This window comes from Hemitrygon akajei, chromosome 6 (genome assembly GCF_048418815.1).
Source record: "Hemitrygon akajei chromosome 6, sHemAka1.3, whole genome shotgun sequence".
Lineage (NCBI taxonomy): Eukaryota > Metazoa > Chordata > Chondrichthyes > Myliobatiformes > Dasyatidae > Hemitrygon > Hemitrygon akajei.
In genome coordinates, this window is record NC_133129.1 from 90,638,597 (window position 1) to 90,665,827 (window position 27,231).

Below are 27,231 nucleotides of genomic sequence, written 5' to 3' on the forward strand. Positions count from 1 at the left end.
TCACTGGGCAGCACGGCTCCAAGGACTGCATCTTAATAATAAATAATAATAGAATTTTCATGCGCTTTAAACAGCACTATCACACCTGCTTACAAAAATACACCTGGCACCCCGCTCTGGGCACCTACCACACTCTTAAAAAAAATCCCACACATTCCCTTGAAATGTTCCCCCCCCACCATAACTGCATGTACTTGGATGACCATAATGCCCCCAAACAAGACCATAAGAGCTAGGAGCAGAATGTTGAAAGGCCTCAATAGAGTGGGTGTGGAGAGGATGTCTCCTATGGTGGGGGAAATCTAAGGCCAGAGGACACAGCCTCAGAATAGAGGGGCGTCCTTTTAGAATGGAGGTGGTGAATCTGTGGAATTCATCGCCTCAGATGGCAGTGGAGGCCAAGTCATTGGGTATATTTAAGGCAGAATTGATAAATTCTTGATTGGTATCATGAAGGGATACAGGGAGAAGGCAGGAGATTGGGGCTGTAAGGGGAAATGGATCACGCCTGATGAAATGGTGGAGCAGACTCGATGGGCTAAATGGCCTGATCCTGCCCCTGTATCTTATGGTCTTATTAGGCCATTAAAGTCTGATCCACTGGTTGATTTATTACCCCACTCATCCCATTCAAGTCAAGACAACTTTTATTGTCATTTCGACCATAACTGCTGGTACAGTGCATAGTAAAAATGAGACAACGTTTTTCAGGACCATGGTTTACATGACACAGTACAAAAAACTAGACTGAACTATGTAATAAAAAAAAACACAGGGAAGGCTACACTGGACTGCATAAAGTGCACAAAAAACAGTACCGGCATTACAATAAATAATAAACAGGACAGTAGGGCAAGGTGGCAGTCCAGGCTTCGGGTATTGAGAAGTCTGATAGCTTGGGGGAAAGAAACTGTTATATAGTCTGGTCATAAGAGCCCGAATGCTTCGGAGCCTTTTCCCAGATGGCAGGAGGGAGAAGAGATTATATGAGGGGTGCATGGGGTCCTTCATAATGCTGTTTCCTTTGCGGATGCAGCGTGTAGTGTAAATTTCCGTGATGGTGGGAAGAGAGACCCCGATGATCTTCTCAGCTGACCTCACTATCCGCTGCAGGGTCTTGCGATCCGAGATGGTGCAATTTCCAAACCAGGCAGTGATGCAGTTGCTCAGGATGCTCTCAATACAACCCCTGTAGAATGTGATGAGGATGGGGGGTGGGAGATGGACTTTCCTCAGCCTTCGCAAAAAGTAGAGACACTGCTGGGCTTTCTTTGCTATGGAGCTGGTGTTGAGGGACCAGGTGAGATTCTCCGTCAGGTGAACACCAAGAAATTTGGTGCTCTTTACACTCTCTACTGAGGAGCCGTCGATGTTCAGTGGGGAGTGGTCGCTCCGTGCCCTCCTGAAGTCAACAACCATCTCTTTTGTTTTGTTCACATTAAGAGACAGGTTGTTGGTTCTGTACCAGTCCGTTAGCCGCTGCACCTCCTCTCTGTAAGCTGACTTGTCGTTCTTGCTGATGAGACCCACCACGGTCGTGTCATCGGCGAACTTAATGATATGGTTCGAGCTGTGTGTTGCAGCACAGTCGTGGGTCAGCAGAATGAACAGCAGTGGACTGAGCACGCAGCCCTGGGGAGCCCCTGTAGTCATGTAGGCAGGACACTGAAGACTTCTTCAGCACGGGGACCAGTGCCTTCTCCCCATAACCTTTGGTGCCCTTACTAATGTAGAACCTATCAATCTCACCTTTAAATATACCCAAAGACTTGGCCTCGACAGTCGGCTGTAGCAATTAATTCCACAGATGCACCGCCCTCTGGGTAAAGAATCTGTTCTGAAGGGACATTCTTCTATTCTAACCCAGGCAACACTCTGACAAACTTAGAACTGTAATAGTGCAGACACAAGAGATTATTTCGTAACTGTTCCACACCCTGTCCTTATGATACATCCAAATAAAATGCAGGAACAATGATAATTGGATTATATACAACACATTTATTTTCCATGAAACAGAATGACAGACAACTTAAAGCCTTAGCAGCAGAGGAGACTTTGGTACGTGATCAAAATATACATAAAAAGCTTGAAATCTACACCAAATTAATTTAATTGCACAGACATTCAATTCATTTGGATCTTGTGGGTTTTTTTTTGGGATTTGTACGCCAGCCTCTTCCTCCCTGAGTACACGGATAGCAGGTTAATTTGTGTACTAGCCTGTTACATTCTGCTGGTGGTTTAGTGGCATCCACACCGGACTTTGGGGCCTTGTGGTCCCGGGTTCAAACCTGGCCAGCTCCCTGCATGGTTTCCACCCGTGCTGGGTTGAGTGTCGAGCTAGCAACTCGGCTTCATTTATAAAAAAAAAACAGACTAGCACTAAAGAAATGGCAAGGTTGTTGCCCGATGCACCACACAAGGCGCAGGGAGGAACTTAACCCTTTTTTTTTTAACCTGTGACATTCAAATGAAAAGTGCACTCACTGGTCCCACACAGGAAGACAACACAGAGACCCACCCACCCACTCCGCAAAGACCATTTATCAAAACATCCCAAACAAAATTGTGTTCACCTTTCCCATGCCCAACACAAAACAGACCATTTTGCTTCTAAACAGTTCAATGCATGACAAAAGATGTTACCTGATATCAAATGTATTAGTGGTGCTGCTCCCTCACAGCACCGGTGACGTAGTTTCACACCTGACCTGTGTGGTCTTTGCACATTCCCCCTTTCCTTGCAGATTCTTAAGACGTGATCGTCAGTAGGTTTAATGGCCATTGTAAACTGCCCCTCATGTGGGTGCATAGTAAAATCCAGTGGGAGAATGGTTAGTTAATGGGCTGAATGGCCTCTTTCCTTGCCGTATGATGCTCTAGTTCCTAAACTCTATTTATTTGCAGAAGCATCTGATTACAAGCACCAATTCAGAGGATTTAAACTCACAATTTGCCAAACACATTCATTTAGGAGCGGAGATACCACTGGCGGTGCTGGACAGATAATCGCAGACCGTATATGAACCATCAGCCAATTCTAAGTTGGCAGGGAGTGGCAACGGCTCAGTAGTGCACTTTATATGCGCACCATGGTCGTTCGAAGGTGAGATGTACCTTCCCAGATGAAGGGCAGACATGCCCATTCATGAAGAACCAGAACTTGAGATTCGCAAATTTAGGATTGATTGACCAATATAGCTTACTAGACAAGCTCCTAAGCATTATGAAGGACACAGTCACATTAATGTCAAACCTTGGGACAACAGAGCCCAGGAGTTGTAACCATTCATCCTGGGCCGTCCCATACAGAACAACCACCTTAGAGACTGCAGAGGAGGTTTCAGAGGGCCCAGAGCAGTTTTACAGGAATGATCCCAAGAATTTACTTATGAGAAGCTTTTGATAGTTCTTGTACTTTGCTAGACTCTGAAGAATGGTGGGGGGGGGGGGGCGGAGGTAAATTTCATTGAAACCCACCAAATATTGAAAGATAAAGTGGATGTGGAGAAAATGTTTCCAATAGTGTGACAGTCTAGCCTCAGAATAGAACAGAGATGAAGAGGAATTTCTTTACCTAGAAAGTGGCGAATGGGTGGAATTCATTGCCACAGACAGCTGCACAGGCCAAGTCATTGGGTATATTTAAAGTGGAGGTTGATTAGTAAGTGTGTCAAAGGTTATGGGGTGAAGGCAGGAGAATGGAGTTGGGAGGGTTAATAAATCAGCCATAGCCATGATGGAATGGTGGAGCAGACCCCCATGGGCCGTATAGCCTAGTTCTGCTCCTAGGTCTTATGGTCTTAACCTGCAGACTGAAGGCACCAAAGCATCCATATTGGGAACAAGAAATCTCAGAAGTCAGAGGTGCCCACCTCAGCCTGAAGAATAAGACACAGGAGTGTAATTCCTCACTGAAGTATAACACCCAGTATTGCACCAAAGATAGTGGAGAAATTTAGCTGACAACGGCAAAGAAGAACATGTATTTCCTTAGGAGGCAATGTTCCAGTGTGACACACACTAGAATATTGTTCACTGACCATCTTGTCAAGAAGTCAGAGAAAAGTACAGCACATAAACAGGCCCTTTGATCTACCTAGTTTAGCTTGAGTCATTTAAACTACCTACTCCCGTTGACCTGCACCGGAACCATAGCCCTCCATACTCCTCCCATCCACGTACCTATCAAAACTTCTCTTAACCATTGAAATCGAGCTCACATGCACCACTTGCACTGGCAGCTCATTCCACACTCTCACAACCCTCTGAGTGAAGAAGTTTCCCCTTAAACTTTTCACCTTTCACCCTTAACCCATGACCTCTAGCTGTAGTCCCACACAACTTCAGTGGAAAAGCCTGCTTGAATTTATTCTAACTGTACCCCTATTCATTTTGTAAACCTCTAGCAAAACTTCCCTCAATCTTCTACATTCTGAGGAATAAAGTCCTAAACTATCCAATCTTTCCTTGTCTTTCAAACTCGGCAACATCCTTGAAAACTTTCTCTGTACTCTTTCAACGATGTGGTACCTTTCTGTTATTACACTTCCATAAACTTGATAAATATTTCCCATTGATCTTTTCAAGCCAATACTACAGCTATCCACCAACCTCTGCTCCAGGTAAGTGGAGAAAAGACCTAGGAGCTGGGATCCAACTATGGACAGGATGTTCTAGTGACCACTGGAAAGGTAGACTTGAGGGATGGGCTAAAAGGATTCTTAGCACAAGGCTTAAACCCTCAGAAGGTGGAAATGTTTAAGACCTATGCCATTCTCTGACTTAATTTTGTACGTGACATCGCATAACTTCCTGGTTGAACTTGACAGGATGTCTTAGGGGCTTTGTAAAGGAGGTGAACTCATCGAAACCTGTCGGATGTTGAAGTGGATGTGGAGAGGATGTTTCCTACGGTGGAGGAGTCTAGGACCAGAGGACATAGCCTCCGTAGAGAGGGGCATCCTATCAGATCAGAGACAAGGAGGAATTTCTTCAGCCAGAGAGTGATAAATCTGTGGAATTTGTTGCAACAAGTGGCTGTGGAGGCCAAGTCATTGGGTATATTTAATGCAGAGATTGATAGGTTCTTGATGATTCAGGGCTTGAAGGGATATGAGGAGAAGGCAGGAGATTGGGGCTGAGAGGGACAATGGATCAGCCAAGATGAAGTGGCAGAGCAGACTCCATGCTCTGGCCATTCCGTATTAGAATGGTCCAATTCTGCTCCTTGATCTTATGGTCTTATTAAGGAATTTTTATGCCTCCAGAAGGTTAATAGGTCAGCACCATGTGGCCCATGTGGGCTGAATAGCCTGCACTGTTCTATCAGTAAAGATAAAGCAGACAACACACTGTCTAAACAAAAGATTTATCTCAAGCTCTGTCATGGGAAGAGTTAACCGGGAGGGCAGAGGCTTCCTTGAGGAAATACAACCTCCCAGCCTGAATCTCTGGCCTCTGACCACTCAAACCAGGCCCGCTGATTTAAATTGGCTGCTGTTACTTTCAAGTTACTGACAGAACAACTCTATGACAGACACCACAGCACCTGTCACGCACCTGACCTTGACACAGATAGAAAGCAAGGGCACTTTTGTTTCTGGGTTTCAGTTTGGCATTCAACACCGTTACCCCACAGACCAGGGTGAACAAACTCCTACTCTTGGTCTAAGTACACCACTGTGCAACTGGGTGTTGAACTTTCTAATCAACAGGCCTCAGATAGTCAGGATAAACAACTGCTCCCCCCTCCCCATGGTGCCCCCCGGGCTGTGTGCTGTACACTCTATTCACACATGACCGCACGGCCAAACACCCAAGCAATCGCACCAGCAAGTTTGCTGATGGCACGACAATGGTGCAGCTCATCACCAACAACGATGAGACAACCTACAGAGAGGAGGCGGAAGAGCTCGAGGCCTGGTGCCAGGCAAGTGTCTTTTCCCTAATGTCAACAAAACAAAGGAGATGGTTATCAATTTCAGGAGAACTCACTCATAACATCGGCAGCTGCAATCCCCTCATCTCGCACAACATCTCATGGCCCCAGAAGCTGAAGAGAGCTGGACTATGCACATCTAATATCCACCATATTCTAGAGACGTGCAGTAGAGAGCATCCTAACAAGCTGATTCACTGTAGTGGGCAGAAAGGCTCTACAACATAAAACACAAGAGATTCTGCAGATGCTGAAAATCCAGATCAACACACGCACAAAATGCTGGAAGAACTCAACGGGTCAGGCAGCAGCTATGGAAATGAAAAAAAAACAGTCCATGTTTTGGGCTGAGATTCTTCTTCAGGAAGGGAGAAGATGCCAGAATAAAAAGTTGGGTGGGGGGGGGGGGGGGAAGGAAGGATAGCTAGAAGGTGATAGGTGAAGCCAGGTGGGTGGGAAAGGTAAACGGCCATACATGTGCACACAACTGACACTAGTAAGAAACTGTTCACCAGCAGCCTCCCATCCCAATTAATCCGCATAGAGTCCCAAATATATGAAGGCAATCCTGGCTACTTCCTTGATTAGCTTTTGTTCTTTCAGAGTTGGCCTAAATAAGTGGCTGGCCTGATTAACTGCAAAGGAAGCAAAGGGGAAAGATAACCTGGCTGAGGAGGAACTTTAGATTGAATATCTGCCTGATGACCTGCCAGATGCTGATGATATAGTGGCCAATGCTACTTTCAAATCAAGTACTACAGTGAGTTTGAAGTTAGTGAAGAACAGAGAGACTAACGATATCTGGAGGTGCAAGATACGGAACGGCCAGGCTTGGTGAGGCTGAAAGGAATTCCTCACCAGGCGGTAGATGAAAATATGGCAGCCGGCGCTGACTATGAAATTCACATCAGTTCAGAAGAAACAGAAATAATCATCACCAGGGAGTGAAGTCTGTACTTTGAAAATATATCGGGACTTTTGTACAATGTATCTGGTCTTTAATAAGGTTCACCTCATCATTGGAAAATAAAAGAGAAGAGTCACACCCGTCCTTAGCGATCCTCCCAGAAAGAAAGGGGCAGTTTTGAATTACTTGCTGTGCACACTTGGTGGCGGGAGCAACGATTCCCACTGGTTTGGTGATGTTGAATTAATTACACAGAGCAGATTCAAGTTCTAGCTTATAACTGGGAGTGTACAGGTAGCAAAGACCAGTTTGAGATGGCACTAAAACAAAGTGACTGGTGGCAAACAAAACAAAGAATACAACTAAATACTTTATTAGTAACTCCTTTTCTTGTGAAATGAATGGTAAACGATCAGCACAAACAACGGAGAGGCGAGTGATGGTGAGGCGTTAAAGCATGCGGGTGAGAGGCAGAGTTGAGCAGATAATAAGTACTTTGTACTTTGAATGGCACTTGTTTTGTTGCTTGTTTTCTATTTCACTGTTCTGTGTTTCTATTTTACTGTGTTCTGTTTTATGCTTTACTATGTTCTGTTTCTATTTCACTGTGTTCTGTGCTGTTCTGCTGAGCATTGTGGGCACGCTAAGTTGGTGTTGGAAAGTGTGGCAACTCTTGCAGGCTGCCACCAGCACATCCACAGGTTATGTTACTTGTTAATGCAAATGTCATTGTTTTAATGAAAAAGTGCACTCTGAATCCAGCAGAAGGAATTTGAAGAAATAAAACAGTAATTCCAGGACTTTGCCAGGTAGTGTCCTGGAGTTCTCTGAGGGGAACATGGTAATGGACCTGTACCTGGCTGGATTCCACAGATGACAATGAGATGACGGTGCTAATGCTGACAGAGGTACACACACACAAAATGCCGGAGGAACGTGGATGATAGAAAGATCGAGAACTGAGTTAGATTGAGCAGGTTAAAAGGTCAGCACTAGATTGTGGGCCAAAGGGTCTGTACGGTGCTCTAATGCTCTGCGTTCTATGTAAACACACTGACAGCAAGCCTCAGTGACTGCAACAAGAGATATGCTTCAAACACAAGATGGCAATGAATTTTCCCTCCCTGAGATAAGACATCTGATATTGCCCAGCAAGTGAGCAGAAGACACTGAAAACTTTATCGAGTGAGGTAGAGTTTGGTAATGCCCGGTGGGGACCCCACTGCACCTGCCAGACGTTCAACCCTGAAGTCGAAAGCAATGCTATTTGAACACACAATCATTCAATAGGTCAATTCTGTTGTATTCACCTTTGTAAAGCGCCTTAGGTACTTTAAAGGTTGAATACAACTTCAACCAGTGGAGGGGTTCACAACCTGGGACCCCTTGGTTAACGGTAAGGTCCCATGGCATAAAGAAAGTTGGGAACCCTTGAACTAGCGAAATGGAGATACGTCCACTTCTACTTCCCAGAACACACACAGGTTTTACTTGGTGCAGACCACTTCTTCTCGCCCAACTTCTTCCAACAAAAAGACCTCCATAATTAGTCTTAAAGTGTCCTTCTACCGCGGTTGGCAGGAGAGTATCGCTCAGTGATACAGAAGCTTTGAGGTTAAGCTAGTGACAATCACGAGTTCTGGACCACAGGTTCTACCAAATAATAAACTAAATCTGGAAATTTTAAAAAAATGAAAGAATTAGACCTCAGGAACAGCAGTTTTGAAACTATCCGATTGTCACTAAAAACCTGTCTCATTTCATTTCGGGATGGATAAGTGTCAATAATGCCCACACAACAAAGCAAAAGGTTTCCCTGCGTACATTCTCACTCCATGCCAGAACCTTCAACATTTTCAGCGATATATACTCAGTGGCCACTTTATTAGGTGTATCTACTCATCAATGCATTCTGGTTGAATACTCTAGATTCTGTCATAGTTATTACTCTACAGAATTTATTGAGTATGCCCACAGGAAATTGAATCTCAATGTTGTACATGGTGACATATTGTATATGTATCTTGATAATAAAATATACTTTGAACTTCAATGCAAATAGCTATTCAGCATGCACAAGAGCATGCAGGCGTGGTCAAAAGGTTCAGCTATTGTTCAGACCGAACATCGGAATGGAGAAGTGACCTAAGTGGAATGATTGCTGGCACCAGACAGGGTGGTTTGAGAGTCTCAGAAACTGCTGATCTCCTGGGGTTTTCACACACAGTGGTCTATATAATTTACAGGGTGCAAAAAGCAAAAATAAAAAATCCAGTGAGAGGCAGTTCTGTGGGTGAAAACATCTTGTTAATAACCATGTGTTGTTCACTTCAATTCTCTTACGCATTGAGTGTTTTATATTTATTTTTTTCTTCAGTTGAGTCTTTTGGGTTCCTTGCTTTGTGGCTACTTGTAAACAGGCAATCCTCAAGGCTGTGTAATTTATACATTCTTTGAAGATAAATGTATTTGAATCTTGTTACAATAGTGGTGTGCAGAGAAGAGCATCTCTAAACACTCATCCCATTGAACCTGGAAGTGGACGGGCTACAGCAGAAGACCACACCAGGTTCCACACCCGTCCTAATAAAGTGGCCACTGAGTGTGTAAAGGAATTGCCTCCTCTTTAATCTGCCACTCTACCAACTTCACAGGGAGTGCCCTCAGTCCCTAAAGGGATCTTACAGCAAGATCCGACAGGCCAAAGGCACATTTTCAGCTGCTTTCAATACACATATGGATTTCTCCAAAAAGTCCTGTGAGGTGTTGATATCAACTCCCCCAAATTCATCCCCTTTACAATTCTAATGCGTACCCCTTATCCAAAATTCCCAACTCCAAAGATCTCCGAAATACAGAAATGTTTTTTGAGCACTGACGTGACACCACAATGGAAAATTCCACGGGACACTGGGAAGGTACCCAGGTAGTACGTAGGTCTCTGCACACCACAGATAGTTCTGAGATGTCATGGACAGAAATGAATGAAAAATATAAAAACAACACATAAAGCCAAAAATGAAGATCGTGATCAGATATTGGAAGTGTAGATTCGTCAGCTTCAGAGTGAACACATGCCACTAATTATACGCTGATCATGAAGCAAGTAAAGACCCAACACGGTGAACTGAAAATTGAAGGTAATTGTGAATATTCATCAGGCTGGTTGCAGGAATTTAAAAAAACAGTACGGCATTAAAATTTTAAAGTTTTATGGTGATAAAGCATTTGCTGATGACGAAGCAGCAGGGAAATTCATTGAGGAGTTTTCCAATATTGTCACTGATGAAAATCTAACACACTGAATGGTTGCATCAGTACAAATGGATGATGAACAAATGCAAGACAAACATTGCTTACCGGTAGCACGTAAGTTCAGAGTTGGAAATAATGGCAATGTCGTTATAGCCGTGTGGCCTGGATTGTAGCAACGACTAGGCCTCAAGCCGTGGTGTTAACTGTTTACAGCCACCGGAGGCACTGGAGCCAGTGGCTGGAGTCGGGGCTGCCGCCCTCCCACGCTCACTCGGCAGAGGACACGTTGTATTGTGTCAACTGCAGATTTCTGCGGCATTCGTGGAGTCAGGGTCTGGACATTATACTTTTTTTGTGTGGTTGCATTTTACTTTCATCCTAAATGTGCTTGCTATCTTGCACGTGTGAGGACACGGTTTCAAGCCGCGGTGTCACCTGTTTACAGCCGCCAGGAGGGAGGCGTCAGAGCCGGTGCGCTCCACCGGGGGCAGTGTGGTGTGGCTCCAGGCTGGAGTCAGGGCTGCCCTCCACTCCCCCCAGCGTTTGTTCAGCACAAGACAAGCGGTACTGTGGTCGACTGCAGATTTCTGCGGCATTCATGGCTTGGGACTGGACTATTTTTGTTTGGCCGTGGTTGTATCTTACTGATCCCTCCACGTGCTTGCAATCCTGTATGTGCTATGTGTGCCTTGTGCTGTGTGTGACTGTTGTTTCTGTGTGTTTCACCTTGGCCGCAGAGCAACGCTGTCTCATTTGGTCGGATTCAAGTATGGTTGAATGACAATTAAACGAATTTAATTATATATTCCAAAATCCAAACTGGCCCCAAGTAGTTTAGGTAAGGGGTACTCGACCTGTAACATCACTGACCAGCAGATACATTCATCACTTCGGATCTCAGCTACAGGTTTCTGCTTCTGACAGTCCAGCATTCCTGAACTGATTGAAGGCACAATCAACTGGCAATGTCAATAGCTTCAGCAGGAAGGATCGGAACGTGGGGAATGGGGAAACTGGGAGTGACCAGGAAGAGGAAGGGAGCTACACTGGATGATATTGACCTCCCAAACCTAAAGTTCAACACAATCGGTCACAGTTTTCCCACTGACTAAACAGCTACAGGCTTTGCACTGACCAGTCCTGCTCTGTGGGCCAGCCAGGTGAAAAACTCTGCAGTCAAAAATAAGACAAACCACTCTCCTGTCAGACCATGTGATCTACTGGCCGCTAATTGAGCCACGTGGGCACCCACCACCAAGTATCTCACAACTTTAACAACCCAGAGGCAAAACATTAAAACCAATTCAGAAACAAGTTAAAAAGAGAACTGGATTCCTGAACCAGAAGCTCAGCCCTGACAAGGATCCTTTATTAAAACAGACACTACCAAACCATTTTGATTAGGTCAATGGAATCCCAGCCACGTGCCCCATTCATTAACTGCTCGCTGTAGGACAGTTCTAATTGACAACCAGCCATAATATATAAGATATGCATCCAGTGCTATGACTATTTTGCTCCTTGGTAAAGTTGTAACATACATGTTCAGTGCCCCCGCTTGGACTCTTGCCATTCTCTACCGGCTGGTCCAGGGAGGACGGACTGCGAAAGGAATTGGAGCACCACCACATAAAAGCAACTGCGTGCCTACCATCACGAACACCCCGCGCCGACCCCCCCACCCCCATCAGCAGCCAAAGTGTAAAGGGTCTAACTTGTCTTTTCAGTGTTCTGACTCACTAGCATTGGGTTGGATTCTGAAGATTAGTCAGGAGAGATCAAACAGCAATCAATGCTGGTTAATCTTAATAACTATCCTGTATCTTTTTTTGCAGGCAGTCCTAAATCAATACACCAGACCAATTAAAAGGAAGTAAATTAGATCCTGGAGAAGCTACAGTGCTGATAACCATTCTCAATGTCCACTGGACAACAAGCCCTCTAAAATCCCAGAGAGGGAGAGTCACCTCTGATCGTCTCCCCGCCCCCACTCAGAAGAACTTGTCATCGATCCTGAAGTGAGGCTTGCTGACATCGTCGGGGTTGAGGAAGACTGAGATCGACTTGCCCTGATTCTCTGTCACTAGCTGCTGCAGCTTATGGGCCAGCCCATCGTCCTGCCGGGCAGTGCCGGATTGCAGCCCGTCCGGCTGGGCGGGGGCCGAGCCCGGCCGCAGCTCCTGCGCCAGTTTGCTGGCTGCCTTGGCGTGCTCGATGGCGCTGCGGAGGTGCTCGGCGGGGTCCGAGCGCACCGAGGAGAGCCGGCAGGCGAGGAGCAGGACAGTGGCATCGGACAGGTGCCCGAACATGTTGCACTGGGGTAGGAAGTAGTTGGGACAGGACTTGTTGACCAGGCAGTGGGCCAGGTCATCGAGGAGGCCCAGGAAGAAGTACGCCGTGTTGTCGGCCTGGGAGAGGAAGCTGTGCGGCAGACGGTCGCATGCCCACAGCATCAGACTCCTCAAGTGGTAGGGGCTGATGGCCCTGGGCCGGGCGAGGAGCTTGATGATCACTGCCTTGTACGCCTGGTAGGCCTGGATCAGGTGGGCCGAGATGCACTTCTTGAGCTGCACCTCACTCCGAGAGAAAGCCAGCCGCCACTCGTTGTCCTGATTGCCCCTGTGTGAGCAGGCGGGCACCAGGTAGAAGCCGCTGATCACCTCCTCTTCGGTGATCTTGCCGTCCCAGAAGTGGTTCTCCATCAGCCAGTTCTGGGCCACAGCCGGCCAGCCCTTGAACGAGACCACCGGCACGATGTCGTAGAGGAGCCGGCTGCGGCCCACGTTCAGGATGACAGAGACTGCAGCGCCATTCTTCTCCACCAATGCCACACCGGGCAGCCCCCGCTGTGGGTGGCTGCGGAGCTCCTCGATCACGGTCATCACGGAGCGGAAGAACCAGTCGGCCACCTTGGTGGGGGAGAAGTAGTAGCCGCCGCCGCCATCGCCCGCCTCCGTCTCCGTGCAGCACTCCTTCCATTTGGCCATGGTGGCCTCGCCGAAGAGCCGCAGGCTGAGCCACGAGTGGCAGGGGGCCGAGTGCCGCATGTCCAGCGTCACCGGCTGGTTGCGGTCGTGGAGCTTCAGGGCCGGCACCAGCAGCGTGAAGTCCACGTCGTAGTCCGTGCCTCGGGCATAGTCACCCAGCTCGTCCGGGTTCATGTCCACTACCCCCTCACGGACGCCCCCCGAGAGCAGCAGGTACTCATTCGACACGGGCAGCCTGTGGTCTAGTTTCTGCACCAGTCCTGCGGGAAGGAAGGAGGAACATAGTCAGGGTCAGGCTGCTCAGCACGCAAGCCAAGGTCAAATTCATTTGCACACGCACTGCAGACATCACCACCTCGGAGACACAATGTTCACAAGAAAAGCATAAGGACAAACTATGCAGGGAAAAAAATAGAATTAGAGGCGGCTAGGTAGCATAGTGTAACGCTTTTACAGCTCCAGCGACCCAGATTCAAATGCTGCCACCATCTCTAAGGAGTCTGTACACTCATCCCATGACTGTTTGGGTTTCCTCCAGACGCTGTGGTTTCCTCCACTTTCGAAAGGTGTACAGGTTAGTAGGTTAATATGGGTGTAATCGGACATAATCACCATGCTGTACCTCTAAATAAAATTTAACAAAAAAATTAGATTTACTTTGAACTTGGGAGTTACATTAAAGCAAACCTCTTCTGTCTGGTCATATGGGTGCAATTAGGCAGAGCAGGCTTGTCAGGCTGGAAGGGCGTGTTACCACGTTGTCTCCCCAAATAAAATTAAAACACATCACGAGACCAAAACAAAGACTATTGTTGTGCAAAGAGGTCACAGTGTTGCCATACTGAGGTGGGGGATTAGGGTTGTGCAGGTTACTTCAAGAAATGAATGGTTGAAGGTAGGGAGCTGTTCTTGAAGCTGGTGTGGTGGGGCTCCAGGCCACTGTACTTTCTGCACAGAGGCCTTGATTCAGAGGGTTTAGCTCAAAACCTGTTATCGGGTTTGGGAATGACACAACAGTGGCCAACCTCAGCAACAGTGATTAGTCAAGGTATCGAGAAGCTGCTGGACTGGTGTGAGAACAACCACCCAAATCTGAATGTGAGAAGACCAAGGAAATGATTGTGGACTTCAGGAATGTGCAGGTGAACCATCCTCCTCTGCACACATATGGATCCTCCGTAGAGAGAGTTGAGTCCACCAAGTCCCTGGGAGTTCACATCACAGATGACCTCACCCAGCCTCTTAATATCATCTCCCTGAACAAGAAGCACAGCAGCGTCTCCACTTCCCAACAAGATTGAGGAAAGCGAGGCTCCCCCCAACTCCCATCTTGACTGCATGTTTTAGGAGCTCACTTGAGAGTGTCCTGACGAGCTGCCTCTCCATCTAGTATGGGCGCAGCTGACCATCAGACCTGAAGCCCCTACAAAGGACTGTGAGAATGGTTGAGAGGATCATAGGGGTCTCCCTAGCATACGTCAGGCATGCTGCATACACAGGGAATTTAATATTATCAAGGATCCCACCCATCCATCCAGCATCCTCTGACTTTCTACCACCCATCATGAGATTCTGATGCATAAAGAAAAGAACAGTCGGGATGAGAAACAATTTCTTCCCTCAGGCCATTAGGCTCCTGAACTCCCTGCCGCACCATATTTGAAGTGTCATTGGTTAATCTTTTCTGTCTCTACCTTACAATATTTAATTTATGCACTTTAGTTTGTTATTCAGGCATAATTCATCTGTAGATTTCATCCTTAGTTTCATAACTTATTGTGTGTTATGTGTGTACAGTGATTTACACCCCGGTCCAAAGAAACTTCCTGCTTGACGGTATACAGTGGCATGCAAAAGTTTGGACACCCCTGGTCAAAATTTCTGTTACTGTGAATAGCTAAGCGAGTAAAAGATGACCTGATTCCCAAAAGGCACCAAAAGTTAAAGATGACACATTTCTTTAATATTTTTAGCAAGATTACTTCCTTATTTCCATCTTTTACAGTTTCAAAATAACAAAAAAGAAGAAGGGCTTGAAGCAAAAGTTTGGGCACCTTGCATGGTCGGTACTTAGTAACACCCCCTTTGGCAAGTATCACAGCTTGTAAACGCTTTCTGTAGCCAGCTAAGAGTCTTTCAATTCTTGTCTGGGGGATTTTCACCCATTCTTCCTTGCAAAAGGCTTTTAGTTCTGTGAGATTCTAGGGCTGTCTTGCATGCACTGCTCTTGAGTTCTATCCACAGATTTTCGATGATGTTTAGGTTGGGGGACTGTGAGGGCCATGGCAAAACCTTCAGCTTGTGCCTCTTGAGGTAGTCCATTGTGGATTTTGAGGTGTGTTTAGGATCATTATCCTGTTGTAGAAGCCATCCTCTTTTCATCTTCAGCTTTTTTTACAGATGGTGTGATGTTTGCTTCTAGAATTTGCTGGTATTTAATTGAATTAATTCTTCCCTCTACCAGTGAAATGTTCCCTGTGCCACTGACTGAAACATTGATCCACCCCCGTGCTCAACAGTTGGAGAGGTGTTCTTTTCATGAAATTCTGCACCCTTTTTTCTCCAAACATACCTTTGCTCATTGCAGCCAGGAAGTTCTATTTTAACTTCATCAGTCCACAGGACTGTCCAAAATGCTTCAGGCTTGTTTAGATGTTCCTTTGCAAATTTCTGACGCTGAATTTTGTGGTGAGGACGCAGGAAAGGTTTTCTTCTGATGACTCTTCCATGAAGGTCATATTTGTGCAAGTGTCGCTGCACAGTAGAACAGTGCACCACCACTCCAGAGTCTGTTAAATCTTCCTGAAGGTCTTCTGCAATCAAACGGGGATTTTGATTTGCCTTTCTAGCAATCCTATGAGCAGTTCTCTGGGAAAGTTTTCTTGGTCTTCCAGACCTCAATTTGACCTCCACCGTTCCTGTTAACTGCCATTTCTTAATTACATTACGAACTGAGGAAACGGCTACCTGAAAACGCTTTGTTATGTTCTTATAGCCTTCTCCTGCTTTGTGGGCATCAATTACTTTAATTTTCAGAGTGCTAGGCAGCTGCTGATTGTTGGGACAAGGTTTGAGGAGTCAGTGTATTTATAAAGCTTTGAAATTTGCATCATTTGGCCTTTCCTAATGATGACTGTGAACAAGCCATAGCCCTAACAAGCTAATTAAGGTCTGAGATCTTGGTAAAAGTTATCTGAGAGCTCAAGTCTCTCGGGGTGCCCAAACTTTTGCATGGTGCTCCTTTCCTTTCTTTCACTCTAAAATTGTACCATACAAAAATAATACACTAATCTTGTTTAAAATGTTGAAAAGAATGTTTCAACTTTAACTTTATGACTTTTAGAGATCAGTTCATCAGTAGTTGTTCTTGAACCTAGTGCTGTGGGATTTTAGGCTGCTCTACCTTCTGCCCAGTGGTCTCGAGAAGATGGCAGGGTCCTGGGATCTTTAATGACAGATCAACACACACAAAATGCTGGAGGAACTCAGCAAGTCAGGCAACATCTATAGAGAGATAACCAAATTGTAAGGTACAGAAAAGATTAACCAATGACATTTCAAATACGATGCGGCAGGGGGTTCAGAAGCCTAATGGCCTGAGGGATAAACAGTTCCCCTTTCTTCTCAGACCTTTAGAAAGGTGCCAGCGCAAAATGTCAACTGTCTATTCCTCTCCGTAGATGCTGCTTGGCCTGCTGAGTTCCTCCAGCATTTTGTACGTGTTGCTTTAGATTTCCAGCATCTGCAGAATCTCGTGTTTCATGACAGATGTTGCCTTCTTGAGGAAATGCCTTATGTAGGTACTACCAAGGGTGGGAAGTGACATGCCTGTGATGCATTCAGACATTTTGGTGTATGTGGAACAATAAATAAGATGCTGGAGGAACTCAAGTTTGTCAGGCAGTATCGAGACGTGGACAGTTGACATTTTGGGCTAAGAAGGGTCTCAACCTGAAACATTGTCCTTCTCCCTCCACAGATACCGCCTGAGCCACTGAGTTCCCCCAGCACTTTGTAAGATGCTCCAGATTCCAGCATCTACAATTTGTGTCTCTCTTGATTTTAATTGCATTTTACACTAATGTTGTGTTTTGCTCAGGGTTTTTCCTCAGGATCAGGATCAGGATTAATATCACTGGTATATGTTGTGAAATTTATTGTTATGCGGCAGGAGTACATTTCAATACACAATAATAATAAAATAAAAATTACAGGAAGTATATAAACATTTAAAAAGTTAAATAGAGAAAAGAATGTAGTGAGGTAGTGTTCATGGGTTCAATGTCCATTCAGAAAGCCAAGTGGCAGAGGGGAAGAAGCTGTTCCTGAATCATCAAGAGTGCACCTTCAGGCTCCTGTACCTACTTCCTGATATTAACAATGAGAACAAGGTATGTCCTGGGAGACGGGGGTCCTTTTTGAAGATGTCCTGGATACTATGGAGGCTAGTACCCATGCTGGAACTGACTGCATTTACAACTCTCTGCAGCTATTCCTGAAAGTTATTATTAGCTATTATTCAGCCTTGCATAACTAATGTACAATTTATTTACATTAATCCTTCAAAAAGTAGTGGATAGATCCCAGTACATCACGGGTAAAGCTCTCCCTACCATTGAGCGCATCTACATGAAACGCTGTTGTAGGAAAGCAGTGTCCATCATCAGAGATTGCCACCACCCAGGCCGTGCCCTCTTCTCACTGCTGCCATCAGGAAAGTGGTACAGGAGCTTCAGGACTCACACCACCAGGTTCAGGAACAGTTACTACCCCTTAACCCGAAACATTGAACAATAGGGAATAACACACTCATTTGCCCCATCGTTGAAATGTTCCCACAACCATGGACTCATTTCCAAGCACCCTTCATCACATGTTCTCTATATTTATTGCATTTTTTTGTTATTTGCATAGTTTCTTGACTTTTGCACACTGGTTGACTGCCCAAGTTGGTATCATTGATTCTGTTATGGTTACTATTCTATACGCTTATTGAGTATGCCCACAAGAAAATGAATCTCAGGGTTGTATATGGTGACATATATGTACTTTATTTACTTTGAACTTTGATGTCCTGTGCTTGTTTCCATTCTTTAGCTCTGATAACAGTCTGTGGGAGAAACTCAGCAAGTCAAGCAGCATCTATGGGGGTGAGGGAGGAATTGTTGACAGTTTGGGTGAGACGTGACAAATAAAACTAATACATTCCTTTTCACCATTTTGTTCTAAAGAGCTCCAGGGAGATGTATGCCCAGGACCATCTAAATAGCCAGCTCTGAGCTCCTACATCTGCACTCTCTCAGAATTTGTAATGAAATTCTGCGGCATTGTTCCTCATTCTTGAAATCCCAATGAACTAGGCAGGTCAGTTCGTCCAGGAGCCACCAAACAACCTTCAAACCCTGGCCTTTTGCAGCCAAAAACTAATTTCAACACAAAACCACCTCCAATCAGATCATCAGCATCATCATCGTCATGCACCTTGTCGTATGAGATGGGCGATCAAGGTTTTTGACCATGATTGTTCTTGGCAAATTCTACAGAAGTGGTTTGCCATTGGGCAGTGTCTTTACAAGACGGGCGATTCCAGCCATAATCAGTACACTTCAGAGATTGTCTGACCGGCATCAGTGAGAGTAAGCGTTCAGCACGGACTAGAAGGGCGGGATGGCCTGTTTCAGTGCTGTAATTGTTATATGGTTTATATGGTCGCATAACCACCTGCTCCCATGGCTTCACGTGACCCTGATTCGGGGTGGGGGGAGATGCAGTATCTCCCCAAATGCAGAACAAAGGGATATCTCTTTAAAACAAATGAGGAGGAATTTCTTCAGCCAGGTGGTCTTAAAGTGTGTGGAATTTGTTGCTATAGAGACATTGAGGCTAAATCATTGGTCTATTTAACAAAGAGGTTGATAGACTGGTAAAGGGGTTAATTGCTGCAGAAAGGTGGTGAGAGAATGGGGTTCAAAAGGAACCAACAATGACTGAGTGGTGGACCAGACTCGATGGGCTTAATGACCTATTTCTGCTCCTATAAGCTATTACTGAGGAAAGGTGCTTGGGAAGCTGAAAGCTCTGTAGATAAGTCACCTGGACCAGATGGACTACACCCCAGGGTTCTGAAGAAGGGCAAGAGATTGTGGAGGCTTTAGAAATGAACTTTCAAGAATCACTAGGTTCTGAAATGGTTCCAGAGGACTGGAAAATTTCAAATTTCACACTACTCTTCAAGAAGGGAGGGAGGCAGAAGGAAGGAAATTATGGGCCAGTTCGCCTAACTTCAGTGGTTGAAGTCCATTATTAAGGTTGAGGCTTCAGGCTACCTGGAGACACACGATAAAGCAGAATAAACTCAGCATGGGTTCCTTCAGGGTAAACCTTGCCTGACAAATCTTGGAATTCTGGGAGGAAATAATAAGCAGGATAGACAAAGATGAATCGGTGATGTTGTGTACTTGGATTTTCAGAAAACCTTTGACAAGGTGCCACACGAGGCTGCTTAACAAGTTATGAACCCCTGGTATTACAGGAAAGATACTAGCATGGAAAGATGATTGGCTGACTGGCAGGAGGCAGAGTGGGAATAAAGGGGGCCTTTTCTGGCTGGCTGCTGGTCACTAATGGTGTTATTCAGGGGTTGGTATCGGGACTATTTTTTTCATGTTAAGGTCAATGAATTGATGGCTTTGTGGCCAACTTTGCAAATAATTTGAAGATAGTGGAGCAGGTAGTGTTGAGGAAGCAGGAAGTCTGCAGAAGGACTGAGACAAATTGGGAGAACGGGCAAAGAAGTGGCAGATGGAATACAGTGTAGGAAAGTGTATGGTCATGCACTTTGGTAGAAGGAATAAAGGCATAGATTATTTTATAAATGGAGAGGAAATTCAGAAATCAGAGGGGTAAAGTGTCTTGAGAGTCCTCATGCACTTAACTTTCAGGTTGAGTTGGTGGTAAGGAAGGCAAATGCAATGTTAACATTCACTTCAAGAGGACTAGAACATAAAAGCAAGTATGTGATGCAAGGATTCGTCAGACCAAACTTGGCAGTATTGTGAACAGTTTTAGCTTCTTGTTTCAGAAAAGATGTACTGACGTTGGAGAGGGTCCACAGGAAGTTCACAAGAATGAGGAGTATGAGGAGTAGTTGATGGCTCTGGATCTGTAATCACTGGAATTCAGAAGAATGGGAGGGGCAGGGGGGTTGGTGGAATCTCACTGAAACCTTTCAAATGTTGAAAGGCCTAGATAGAGTGGATATGGAGAGGATGTTTCCCATAATGGGGGAGTCTAGGTCCGGAGGACACAGCCCCAGAATAGAGCAATATTTCCCAAACTGCAGTCCATGGCGTTAAAGAAGGTTGGAAACCCTAGAAGGATGTACATTTGGAACAGAGATGAGGAATTTCTTTAGCCAGAGGGTAGTAAATCTGGGGAATTCATTGCCACAGATGACTCTGAAGGCCAAGTCACTGGATATATTTAAAGTGCAAATAAAGGTTCTTGATTAGTAAAAGTGGCAAAGGTTATGGAGAGATGGGAGGAGAATAGGGTTGAGAGGGATAGGAAATCTGTTGTGATGGAATGGTGGATCAGACTCAATGGGCTGAATGGCCTAATTTGCTCGTGTCTTTAGTCTTGCATATCTTATAAATATTTGCTGGTTGACCCTCTTTCAGCTGAGTGACTAGTCTACCCTCACCTCGTGCCAAACACCATGGGACACTTTATCCCAAGATGTTGCTGGGTCTCGAGGGCCTGAGGTGCAAGGAAAGATTGAAAAGATTAGGACCTTATTCATTAGAATATAGAAGACAAAGGAGATTTGATAGAGGTATACAAAATTATGAGGCTATCAGATAGGGTAAGTGCAAGCAGGCTTTTTCCACTGAGGTTGGGTGGGACTACAACTAGAGGTCATGCGTTAAAGGGTGAAAGGTGAAATGTTTAAGGGGAGCATGAGGGGCAACTTCTTCACTCTGAGGGTCATGACAGTGTGGAATGAACTACCAGCACAAGTGGATGCATGTGAGCTCAATTTCAACATTAAAGAGAAGTTTGGATAGGTAGATGGATGGGAGAGGTATGGAGGGCTATGGTCCCAGTGCAGGTCGAAGGGAGTGGGCAGGTTAAATGGTTTTGGCATGGACTAGATGGGCCAAGGACCTGCTTCTCTGCTGTACTTTTCTATGACCCTATGACAGTAGTGGTACAATGTACTGTTTATTCTGTTTCCCTGTAAACGAGACCTCGAAAGAGTGGACAAGCCAGCCTGTGAGAATGGGATGGCATTAACATTCAGAGGGTGGATTCAGGACTCAGGGTGGCACTCTGCCACCCTCAAAACAAAAAATTCCAGCAGGCCTGCATAACCTTGGAATTTCCCAAAGCACATTACAAGCAATTAAATCCTTTGGAAGGGCGGCCACTGTGGTAATGCAGGAAACTCAGCAGCTAGCACCACACACCAAGCTACCCACAAATAGCACTGCAGTAACATCCACAGGAACCATCGATGGAAATGCTGATTCAAAGATAGTTACTGACTTTCACAATCTCTGGATGTGCCAAGATGATTTATAATTGATGAGGACATAAGAGTTTCACAGCAGGGAAACAAATCTTATGGCCCAACCAGCCTATGACAACCAAATTGCTTACCTCAGCTAGTTCCATGCACTTGGATTTGACCCATATCCTTCTCACCCTTCCCTTCTATGTACCTGTATAAATGTCTCTAAAACATCAAAATTGTACTTACCGTACCATGGCAACTCTGTTTGATAAAGTTGATTCTTAGCTCCCCTTTCCTCTAAGATGACCACAACCTTGTCATGGTATAGAGGCCCACATGCCTCAATGATCTGGACAGCTACACTGGCTAAAGTCAAGGCTTTATGCTTTGGCACTTGGTATGGTCAAGAGGTTAAAAGGTTGAGGTCAGACCAAGAGTGGTCCACCACTCCTCCAGGTTCAGGGGGTCAGCTCAGGGCTAACAACTGACGGGCAAAAACAAAGCTGTTATGGAAACAGCAATGAAGAATCCTTCTACGTCTGCGTGGCCATGGACAGAGGAGGAGGATCTTCATTGCTGCCCTACACACCAGCACCATAATGGGCAGTAAGTAAGGTAGCTCCCCTTTAAAGCTTTCTCCTCTCACCTTAAATACCCACCCTTTAGTTTCAGACTCCCCTGCTCTGGGGGGGGGGGGGGTGAAAAAAAAGACAAATTAAAGAAAAGAAAAATTGAAAGATTAGCTTTATTGTCACACAAAAATCCTACAAAAAGTAGTGGATACAGCCCAGTCCATCATGGGTAAAGCCCTCCCAACCATTGAGTACATCTATAAGAAATTCTGTCGCAGGAAAGCAGCATCCATCATCAGGGACCCCCACCACTTCTCGCTGTTGTAATCAGGATGAAACTACAGGAACCTCAGGACTCACAACACCAGGTTCAGGAACAGTTAGTTATTACCCCTCAACCATCAAGCTCTTGAACCAAAGGGGATAACTTCACTTCCCAGCACTGAAATTTCCCACCACCTTTGAAATTTCACTTTCAAAGACTCATCAGCTCAGGTTCTTGATATTTATTGCTTATTTATTATTATTATTTATTTTTGTATTTGCACAGTTTGTTGTCTTTTACACATTGGTGGAACACCCATTTAGCGTGGCCTTTCATTGATTCTATTAAGGTTATCAATCTATTATGGATTCACTAAGTATGCCTGCAAGAAAATGAATCAGGGTTGTATATGGTGACATATACAGTACTATGCAAAAGTCTTAGGCTTATATACAGCATATAGCTAGGGTAACTAAGACTTGCACAGTACTGTACTGCTGCAAAAAAAAACAAATTTCACAACACATTTGAGTGATAATAAACCTGTTTCTGATATGGGTTTCTTTCATGGACTGAAAGTAGGGAGGGGGTTTAGGGAAAGGGAGAGGGAGAGGGAAGGGAGAGGGAGAGGGAGAGGGAAGGGAAAGGGAGAGGGAGAGGAAAGGGAAAGGGAGAGGGTAGGGAACGGGAAACACCAAAGAGACATTCTGTAATGCTTTGAATCAATTGACCTTGCCTGATGCCCAAGGGCTGGGTATGTCTGCATGTGTCATCTGCCCCAGGCACTCCTTCTCTGCCACCAGTCCCACACCCTCCCACAGAGCTCCACCCTCGTCATTCCCAACATCCTTTGCTCCTGCCAGATTTACAAACTCGCTCTGTGCTCCACGTTGACAAATACAGGACTGTGCCAAAACCTCAGGCCCCCTAGCTATATGTACCTGTCTGAGACTCTGCACAGTACTGTGCATCGAAACGTACAGTCAAACGCGTCAACGACCACAGTCCAAGGATATGCTGCGGGCAGCCCGCCATTGTCGCCACGCCTCCGGTGCCAACATAGCATGTTCACAACTCACTAACCCTAACCCGTACGTCTTTGGAATGTGGAAGGAACTGGACCAGAGGAAACCCATGCAGTCATGGGGAGAACGTACAAACTCCTTACAGGCAGTGGCACGGTGACGTAAAGCATTATGGCATCAGCTATGCTAGTGTGTCGCTTTCGCTATGACTGTGACTAGCCACCTCCTTTCACGATTTATGCATCTGAATTAAGGTCGGCACCCTTCCCAGCCTCCTATTCTCCAGGAATAGAGCTGCAACCTATCCAGTCTCTCCATACAAGACAAGCCCTCCAGTCCCAGTAACATAATGACAAAAATGCAAGAAGTTAGCACCACAGCGTAGTACAGTGCCTGTGACCTGGATTCAATAGCTGCCGCTGTCTGCAGGGGATCTGTACATTCTTCCTGTGACTACGTGGGTGCTTCAGTTTTCTCCACATTTCAAAGATAAACGGGTTAGTAGGTTAGCTGGTCACGTGGCTGTAATTGGACAGCGCGGACTCGTTGGTCCAGAAGAGCCTGTATCTCTGAATTTAAAGAAAATAGACACGTATTTGGAATGGGAACTGGCATTGGAAAAATCCTTACTGGAGCGATGACATGCTTGTTTACTGTTTCACCGGAAACGGTCTACGGTACGGCACACCCCCTCTAGACTCCAGAGCACATATGAAAGGCACAACTGATTCAGAATCAGGCTTTATGTCAACGGCACATGCTGTGAAACTTGTTCACTCTGCGGCAGCAGCAGTACATTGCAATACATGATAGAGGAAAAAACACTGGATTACAGTAAATGTATATATATAAATAAGCAGCACAAAAAAAAAAGTAGTGAGGTAGTGTTCATAGGTTCAGTGTCCATTCAGAAATCTGATGGCAGAGGGGAAGAAACTGTTCCTGAGTCATCGAGTGTGTGTTTTCAGGCTTCTCTACCTCGTCCCTGACAGTAGTATTGAGAAAAGGGCATGGCCTAGGTGATGGGGGTGCTTAATGATGGATGCCACCTTTCTCAGGCAATGCTCCTTGAAGGTGTCCTGGATGCCAACAGAGTTACCAAATGAGCCCCTTCTGACCGTTACCTTCATGGGCCATAACATCTGCTTACTTGGTGGCTACAAAGAATGAGGGTGGAGGGGTGTGTGGGGGCTTCACTTAGACAAAAAGAGCTCACCTACTGCCAAAAAATATAGCAAACATCAAGATAGAAATAACATGGGTTCCAGCCACCTGTAAGAAGAATGGATTTTGCCCAGTGACTGTGGACGGACAGTTCACTTTGCTTTCGCAGAAGCTGCCTGACCCTAGAGTTCTTCCACCAGTTGGTTGTTTTTGTTCCAGATTCCAGCATTTGGAGTTTGTGACTTCAATACAGAGAGGCTATGCCTACCAGTAGAAATGGAAAACCTAAAGGGAGAGGTTAATAATTATGACAAAGACACAAAGGAGTTAATACTATAATTAGGTTCCAAAACACACGTCAGTAACTAAGCACAGAAGTAAGTGAGTAAGAAAGCACGGCAGTGCCTCTAGTTCCTTAGGAGTCTGCAGAGATTTGGCATGACATCAAAAACTTTGGCAAACTTCTAAAGATGTGTAATGGAGAGTACACTGACTAGCTGGTATGGAAGCACCAACGCCCACGAACAGAAAATCCTACAAAAGTTAGTGGATTCGGCCCAGTACATCACGGGTAAAGCCCTCCTAATCATTAAGCACATCTACATGAAACACTGTTGTAGGAAAACAGCATCTGTCATCAAAGATCCCCACCACCCAGACCATGCTCTCTTCTCGCGGCTGCCATCAGGTAGAAGGTACAGGAGCCTCAGGGCTCACACCACCAGGTTCCGGAACAGTCATTGCCCCCTCAACCATCAGGCTCTTGAACCGAAGGGGATAACTATTCTCACTTGCCAATCCATTGAAATGTTCCCACAACCAGTGATCTCACTTTAAAGACTCATTATCTTTTTATCATGTTCTCGTTATTTACTTCTATTTATTTATATTTGCATTTGCACAGTTTCTTGTCTTCTGCACTCCGGTTGAACCTGTTACAGTTACTATTCTATAGATTTGCTGAGTTTGCCCACAAGAAAATGAATCTCAGGGTTGTATATGTTGACATTGATGTACTTTGATAATAAAATTTACTTTGAACTTTAATCAACTAGATTATACAGGACAGACTTAATTTTAGTTGAGGGAGTGAAATGTGTGAAATATGCTAACACATGGAATGGTTGATGCTGAGATACATTCTAGGACGCGCTGGGACACATCGTCAGTGATGTAACCTGGGGTCATTGGTGTTTCAGATCTTTCAACATCAGACACTCTCACCCAGGCAAACGAGCCAGAGTTGATCAGGTCCAGGCTGGTGTCCCAGCAGCATCCATAGCCATCTGGAGGCTCACTCAGCAGCCCCTCTGAAGGTCCTGATGGCTTTTCTCTTTACAGTCTCCTTAAGGGGGTTCTACAGAGCGAGCAGTCAGCAGAACCTCTACACAGCAGCTCTATAGGCTCATATTGTGCCCTCCACCCATCTCTACCAGCTCCTGGTCTTTGGCTGTCTTACGCCCAAACACGTCCTCAATCTGGTCTTCCGAGGGCACTGTCAGTTCTACCATGATCACAGGCTTTGAGGTTTTTGACAGAATGGCCATGTCCAGCCTCAGGGATGGTGATGCGATGAAATCAGGGGACTTTAAATCCTTACCAAGTTCGACCTTCAGATACCAGTCAGACACCGTGGTGAGCAAACCTGCCGGTGATCTGGGCTGAGTCTGCGATTAGTGGAGGTGCTTGCTGTCGTTAGTGGCCGAGGAGGTACTTTCTGCACAGTTGGTTGTTTGGCTTCAGATGCCAGTTTGTTGTGTCTTCGATACAGAGACTGACAGAACAGACAGGCCATGCCTACCAATAGAAAAGGAAAGCCTAAAGGAAGCGGTCAATCATTATGATGGAAGCAAAGGAGGTAATACTCTAATTAGGTTCCAAAACACACGACAGTAACTAATCTACTAGACAATATACTTACTGCCTATTACACCGCTGGCGTTTAGGGCAGCAATGAAGATCCTCCATCTCTTCTATATAGAAGGATTTTTCATTGCTGTTTCTGTAACAATTCTTTTCAACCAGTCAGGGTTGCTAGCTTAAGCTGAAGCCCCAAACTTGGAGTACCAATGGACCACTCTTAGTCTGGCCTCTACTCTTTGACCTGCTTGGCAAGGGTGACTGTACCAGAGCCAAGGCACAAGGCTCTGACTCCAGCCAACATGGCTCTCTGGGTCACTGAGGCACACAAGCCTCCAAACCCAATGACAAATCTGTGGCCCTCTTGGAGGACTAGACAAGATAAGGCAGGCGTGATTATAATCGTGGGAGTGTTTATAATGTGAAATATGGAAAGGGGGAATTTAATGCAGGTCTAAGTAACAGATACATCTATAATAAAGAGTATGTTCAAAGTAGCAGAAAGAGGTAGGCAGGGAATCAAAATTCAAAGTGAATTTATTATCAAAGTTCGTATACTGTTAGTCATCATATATTACTCAGATTCATTTTTGTACACATTCATGGCAGGACTAAGAAATACAACAGAATCAATGAAAAACTACAAAGTCTGACTAACAACTGATATGCAAAAGAAGACCAACTATGCAAATACAAAAAATAATAAATAGAATCAGGTGCATATCGACCATGACAGC

The 27,231-nt window shown here is 45.3% G+C and overlaps 1 protein-coding gene across 3 annotated transcripts in view; it reads right to left on the bottom strand.

Moving 5' to 3' along the window:
- Nucleotides 1–1,981: 1,981 nt before the first annotated feature.
- The window catches only part of LOC140729253 (nucleotidyltransferase MB21D2-like), a 56,630-nt gene continuing 31,380 nt past the window's right edge, over nucleotides 1,982–27,231 (bottom strand). For all 3 annotated transcript variants that reach the window (XM_073048827.1, XM_073048826.1, XM_073048828.1), the window contains exon 3: nucleotides 1,982–13,353. In XM_073048827.1, coding sequence (XP_072904928.1) covers nucleotides 12,098–13,353 — 1,256 coding nt within the window. In that variant the 3' untranslated portion in view covers nucleotides 1,982–12,097. The remainder of the gene's footprint in view (nucleotides 13,354–27,231) is intronic.